At 45.1% G+C, this 7,226-nt stretch overlaps 1 protein-coding gene across 1 annotated transcript; it reads left to right on the top strand.

Moving 5' to 3' along the window:
* The first annotated feature begins 3,462 nt into the window (after window positions 1-3,462).
* Window positions 3,463-6,588, top strand: LOC102015206 (PRAME family member 8-like). The gene is made up of 3 exons (XM_013504138.1): window positions 3,463-3,800; window positions 4,192-4,782; window positions 6,000-6,588. Exons 1-3 carry the CDS (start codon window positions 3,463-3,465, stop codon window positions 6,586-6,588), a joined length of 1,518 nt encoding a protein of 505 aa, XP_013359592.1.
* The last annotated feature ends 638 nt before the right edge of the window (window positions 6,589-7,226 follow it).

The raw sequence follows: 7,226 nt of genomic DNA on the forward strand, positions 1-7,226 counted from the left end.
TCTTTTTGAGTCAGGGTCTCGCTATGCAGTTCAGGCTGGCCTTAAGCTCACTTTGTCGCCCAGGCTGGTCTTGAACTTGCAACAATCCTCCTGCCTCAGCCTCCCGAGTGCTGGGATTACAGGTGTGCGCCACCACGCCCAGCTGTTTTGATTTTAAATGTACAAATTTTCCTTGAAACTTACATCTTGCTTTGTGCATTGGATTATGTCATTTCATAACTTTTTTTTTGAGACATGGTCTCACCATGCAATTCAGTCTGGACTTGAACTCACATTGTCACTTATGCTGGCTTGGATCTCACGGTGATCTTCCTGCCTCAGTGTCACCAGTGCAGGGATTACAGTTGTCCACCAGCAAGCCAAGCTTTGTTGTTTCACCTATTATGTAAAAGATCATACTTCTCTTTCAATGAAAGCCATCTCTTCAGAGCTCAGCCAGATCTCCCTTGTCAGTCATCTGAATTCCTCTCGATTCTGAAGCAGGTGAATGGGAGGAGCAAGGGCACCTTGGATTGAGCTGCTCTAAATGGAAGAACATTTGTATCTTGTTTTTCTCCTGAGGGTGGGACCCCATGCTTTCCACTGAGCTCTATACTCAGCCATTTTTATTTAATTTTCTATTTTGAGATAAGAATCACTGAGGTATGGTCATTAGACTACAAGTTGGAAGTTTTCTTCCTCAGCTTTCCCAAATCCTGGGATTATATGAGTGGATCACCAAACCTGTTTTTAAAATTAATTAATTCCCTAATTAAATTATTTATTCATTTGACCCAGATTCTCACTCTGCATTTCAGGCTTGCCTTGAGCTCACTATGTACCTCTGGTGGTCTTAGAACTCCTGTTCATCTTCCCCAGTGCTGTGATCACAGGCTGTCCCACTGTCCCCAACTCCTCTCATAGTATTTTGTTTATAATTTCTATTTATTTTTGGTTTTATTTTCTGGAGATAACGTCTACACTATGTACTACAGGCTGGCCTTGAACTCACTGTGTAGCCCCAGCTGGCCCCAGTCCTCCCGACTGCTATGATTACCGGGTGTACCACCGCATTTGGCTCTAACAGTATTTTAATAACAGCCCTGGGAAGCTCGCTCCATGGTAGAGCTGTGGATTAGAATGGAACAGGCTCAAGCCTTGAGCAAATCACAGCAAATATGTGTGTATTTTCTTTCAATACTGAGGTCTGAGGCAGGGGTGCTGAATGACAAAGCTAACACCCCTGACACCACTGTATTTGCTGTTTTGTTTTGATATGGGGCCTCCTAACACCTAGGCTGACTTTGAACTCTCCGTCTTTTGTCAGTCCCTCAAGGACTGGCACTAGAGGCTTGCACCACCTCATCCAGCTGGAAGTGTCCTTCTCCCCCCCACTTCTCTCTCTCCTTCCTTTTCTTCCTCTGCTCTCCCTCGCTACTTTCCTTTCTCCAGGCTGAATTACACCACAAGTCTTTAAGACAAGCTCTTGCTATATCACTACATTACCCATTTGGGGCTTGGATTTGAATTTTGGGATTCTCCTGCCCCAGCCTCCCAGGCACTTGTAAGGAAAATGATTTTTGCAGAATTCAAATATTCAATTTCTGTTCCTTAAATGGTCACTCAGCAGAACCTGGTAGCACACACCTTTAATCCTAGCTCTAGGGTGGCTAAAATAGGAAGATCAATGTGAATTTGTTTTACTTTTTTTTCTTTTGGTCCTGGGAATCGAACTCAGGACCTTGTGCTTGCCAGACAGGTGCTTATGCCACTTTGCTATATCCCTGGCCAAGATCAGTGTGAATGTGCCTCATGCTTGGGCTACATAATGAATTCAAGGAGGGTCTGAACTGCATGGTGAGACTCTGTCTGGAAAACAAAAGAAGAAAAAGTAAATGATAAGTCAAAGATGATGATTGTGATTTTAGTGAGGACCCTGGCTCTCAATGCTTAGACTTGGCTCAATTCCCATCAACATAAGGATTAAAAAAAAGCCAGGCATGCTGGTGCTCACCTTTAATGCCAGCACTGCAGAAGTTGATGCAATAGTACCACTTTGTTTGAGTCCAACATGGCATATACAAGTTCAAGGGCAACCTGAGCTATATATCCAGACGGTCTCTAAATAGGAATAAAGAGAATTAAAAATGAAGCTGAAACAATTCCATATAGGCCAGTGTATTTACCCATGTCTGCAATGTTGCTTACTCGTGAAGCTGAAGCAGGATAATTTCCACCAGCTTGGAAAACAGAGAATCGTGTCTCAAAATAAGAAACAGCCAAAAAAGAGAAAGAAAAAATAAAAGCAAGAACTAAACAGGTGACTCTGAGCAAAATGCACATTCAAGCCATTGATCTGCACACTACAGTAAAAAAGTATCTATTTAATACTTTACACCAGGTTTTTATTTAGTTTTTTTTGTTTTCCTTCATGTGTTTTTTTTGTTGCTGTTGTTGGCTTCTTCTTCTTTTTTTTTTTTTTTAAAGACAGGATCTATCTAATAAGTCTAAGATGGCTTTGAATAGCTTAGGCTCACAATGTAGGCCAGACTACCCTAGAACTTGGAGTGATTCACCTGCCTCAGCTTGGAGTGTACTGGGATAACAGGCAGCCACCACTATACCTGGCTACATTGGTTGTTTTTCTTTTTTGTAGTATTGGATTTAAACCACAGCCTTTGAACTGATGTACCTACCCATATCTAACTTTTATCTAATGAAAATGTATTGCAAGGCATTCTTTCTAAGTCACTAAATTGTCAGGCTGGGATTAAACTTCAAATTCTCTTTCCTTGGATTCCCATAGGTTGGGATTATACACTTGTTCTGTCCTGTCCGAGTATGGAGTATTTTAAAGATGGACACTTTGTTTTTAACAATTTTCTCTCCTGAACTCTGTCACAAAGTGCTAAGTTGTCAAACATAGAAGAGTTTTAACAACCTACAGCAGAATTAGCATTTTCCATCGCTAACTTGCACACGCTCCATAACAATGCTGCATGTCTTTTATACTTGCTTCTTAAACTTCACAAAATGAAAATAATAGGATCCACTTCATAGAGTCTCCCTAATGTTTCCTGCCTGGCTCATGGTTGGACTGGAGGTCATAAGTTGGTTGGACCATAAGACACTTCCATTATTATTCTAGGGCCTTGTCCCAATGATCAGAAACTGTCCAAACAAGAGGGGACTGAGATTTCACAACACTCAGAACCCACTTCCCTGAGGGACTGGAATTCAAAGGACTAGTTGCTTGAAGTGGATAGGGTAGTGGGTCCTGCTTCCAACAGGGTCATACATATGGCTCTGTGGCCACCCAGATCGGGGAAATTGGGATAAACTGAGAAGGCTTTACATTAGCCAGACCAGGGACTCTGGCTCTGAGTTGAATTTCATGGGTTAGCTGGGGTTTCTGAGATTTGTCTGAACAGATGCCTCTTCCTAGATGTTACCCAGTATGCCTCTCCATGCAGATATCTCAGGATGAGCACGCACAGCCCACCGCCTCTGTATGAGCTGGCCAAGCAGAGCCTGCTGAAGACTGAGCCCATAGCCAGCACTGCGCTGCATGACCTGCCCTCCCCAATCTTCCATGACTTATTCATGGACGCCTTCATGGGGGAACACAATGAGGTCCTGAAGGTGATGGTGCAGGCCTGGCCATTCCCCTATCTACCTTTGAGGAGCCTGATGGATTTGAGGGAACCCAAGATGCCACACTCTCAGGTTGGAGAAATCACACTGCAACAGAGAAACCTACAGACATTAGAAGCCATATTGGATGGAATCGATATACAGCTGTCCCAGAAGGTTCAGCACAGGTGAGCATGATACAAGATTCCTGGAATGAGGTCCTGGAACTCCATGGAAGGGACAATGGGTGTCAGGGCACAAGGGAGACTGAAGTGTGGAGCTGCTTCTGATGTTGAGGAGGATCACAGAGTTCTTGGCTTTTGCTAATCCCAACATGGGACAGGGTTACATGATGAGAAAGATGCATGTGCGGGATGTGATGAACTCAGGAGAAACCTGCATCTTCATTACCTCACAGGAACTAGAAGCTGAGCCATACTCCATGCAAAGGTTAAAAAGGGAGAAAAGGGAAGGCAGGAAGGTAGGGGAATGGCAGATGTACAGAAAATGCAAGAGAAGAACAGGTAGAAAGTTGGGTCTTTATCTCAATTCTGAGGTTGCTTTCTGTCTTACACACAGCAGGTGGAAACTGCAGGTGCTGGACTGGAGGGATGTACACCAGGACTTCTGGACTGTAGGACCCAGAGCCGTGAGTGCTGCCTACTCAGTCGATGCCAGGGATAAGGAACTGGACAGGCCTGGGTTAAGTGAGGAGAACCCAACCTTGAGAATATTCGCAAACCTTTGTTTTGAAGCCTGGAGTCTGTTTTGTGCCACCAATGATCAGTTACAGCTCTGCCTCTTGAAGTGGGCCCGAAGGAGAAAAGCTTCAGTGCACCTGCACTGTGAGAAGGTGATGATCAACTCCAGTGCTGTCTTCAAAATCCTGAAGCTTCTGCAAGCTGTGCAACTGGATTCTATCCGTGAGGTGGAGGTGCTTAGTTACTGGGGTCCAGAGAGAATGAAAGCATTTGTTCCTCAGCTAAGGAAGATGAAAAACCTTCACACATTTCACTTCAGAAGCCTGAGTCCAGAAGTGTGTACTGCACCCTGGAAAAGGAAGTGGTATTCCCGCATCTATGCCTCAAATTTAGCACAGCTGAAAAATCTCCATGAGCTTCAGATGGATGAAGTCTTCTTCCTGCATGGAAATCTGCATAAGATCATCAGGTGGGTTGGGGGAGAGCTCCCCTGCACATTCGTGGGTACAGTACAGATTAATAGGGCTCTTTGTCCCTCTCTGTGGGCCTAGGGGAAAATACTAGGCAGTGGGAAAGACAGCACTGTCTCAACCACGGCAAGATCTCTCATAACCTCATATGTAAAAGCAGGGACTAAACTGGGATAGGAGGCCTGGAGCAGGTGTCATGTCCAGAAAGCCAGCAGTCAGGAAGCAGTCAAAATGAGGGCAAATTAGATTTCTTGTTAGGACCCAGGTCCAGGTAGAGTTCTGGGAAAAGGAAAGAGAGAGCAGTACTGGAGGGGCAGGCCTCACACCCACACATTGGACAGGTGATTGTGCTCAGCAGCTGTGATGTCAGGGAGCCAGGCTGCACGAGCCCCTTAGAGAAAGGCTGCTGACTGCTTCTCATATTTACTTCCTCATTGCTAGGACAAAATACCCAATGCACCCAAGTTAAATGAGGAAAGGTTCATTTTAGCTCACAGATGATACAGGTTTAGTCCAGAGTCAGTGGGCTCCAGGCATGAAAGAGTAGAAACAATCTGTTGCATGATACGAAGAGAGCAGCTGTCTTCTTGCTTCCCTTATAATCAGTCCAGAATACAAGGCTATGTTGCTTGCTGCCACTCAAACCTAGAGTGGTGCTTCCCTCTTCAGTAATTCCATCCCCTACAGCTATGCAAAATCAATCACTGGACTGATTCATTTGTCACACCATGATGTAGCCACTTCCTGAAACCCCCATGAGTAAGTGTGTAAGGCTTTGGGTGGACAGCAGGATCAAAGGCATAACAGTGCTCCAGGCAGGGCAATGAGCAGATGGGAAGGGCAAGATTCTACAGCTGAGGGTGAGGAACACAGGGCTGGAAACAGGGACACGGGTGTTACTGAGGATACAGAGCCAACTGCAGTCCATTGGCAAACTTCCCTGGGTTTATCTTTCCTCCAAGTCACTCACTGGCCTCATCTGGCATGATCTGTAGTTTTCTGCTTGGCAGTAAGCACAGAGGGTCATAGAGAATGGGGACTGAACCAGTCACACAAGTGACAGTGACTTGAAGAGCAGTGCTTCAATACACAGCATCTTGGTGATCATCAGATGGTGATAGCAACATGGGGGCGAAACTAGCTCTTCTACATTGAGGTCATTTCTTATGTACCCCATCATCACCCCATTCATAGGAAATAACTTTTCTCTTTGCAGGAACCAGACCCCCTTGGAGGCCCTCTCCTTGAGTTCAAGTCCACTGAAGGAATCTGACCTGCAGCATCTGTCCCAGTGTGCAAGCACAAGCCAGCTCAAGTCCTTGACTCTGAGGAGGATTTCAATGAAATCATTCAAACCTGAGACTCTCCAGGGATTGATAGACAATGTGGCCAGCACCCTGGAGACCCTGGTCCTAGAACACTGTGACATCACAGACTCCCAGCTCCTTGCCATCTTGCCTGCCCTGAGCCGCTGCACCCAGCTCAAGACTTTCAGTTGCTATGGGAACCACTTTTCCCTGGGCATGCTTCAGGTCCTGCTGCACCTTACTGCTGGACTGAGCCAGTTGTCCCAGGGGCTGTATCCTGCTCCCCTGGAAAGCTATGAGTCCAATATTCCAACCAAGTTTGTGCACCCTGAGCTATTTGCCCAAGTTCGTGCTGAATTGGCAGAGGTTCTAAAGGTGATAAGACCATCTCTTAGGGTCCAGATCTGTACTTACTCCTGTAATTTTTATATGATATGCCAATTCTATAGCCTGGATCCCAGTGGGAACTGGGAAGTCACAGAGGAGTATCGCTATTGAAGTAAACTTATGTGCTACAATTGTGTGCATTCCCAACTCGGTGAAGGTATTTTTTTTAATCTAAATGCACCCTCCACACCTCCTACACTGACAGGTGGGCCTTCCAGGAGTTAAGTGCACCACGTGTGTACAATACTCATCACTGGGTTAGTCCACGGAGTTTACAGCTTCATGTGATGTTGGAAGGCAAAGCCTGATCAAAGGAGGTGGTCACTAGGGGTGTGGCCTGGAAGAATCTATCTCCTTACCTCTGTTAATCTCTCTCTGCTTCCCACAGCCAGGTCATAAGCTACTTTTCCTCTGCCGTGACAGCCTATGAACTGAATTATAAAACAGAATAAACCTTTCCTCTTTAAAATGTGAGTGTTGAGTATTTCTTACCAGTGACAAGGGAAGTAATGAAATGTGCATATGTTAGGCTGCAAAGATGATTGTCAAGTGCTCATAAAGGGAAGCTTGCTAGGTATGGAAGCTCATGTCCATACTCCTAGCACTTTGGAAGCCAGGGCAGGAGGATCATCTCCAGTTAGACTCCAGCCCTAGCTACATGGTGATGCGCTATACCAAAAATAAATAGATAAATAGATAAATAAAAATAATCTTAATGTAAACTCTTTCATGATTAATGACTTGATGTT

The sequence above is a fragment of the Chinchilla lanigera genome, unplaced genomic scaffold, assembly GCF_000276665.1.
Source record: "Chinchilla lanigera isolate Chin_1 unplaced genomic scaffold, ChiLan1.0 scaffold00085, whole genome shotgun sequence".
Lineage (NCBI taxonomy): Eukaryota > Metazoa > Chordata > Mammalia > Rodentia > Chinchillidae > Chinchilla > Chinchilla lanigera.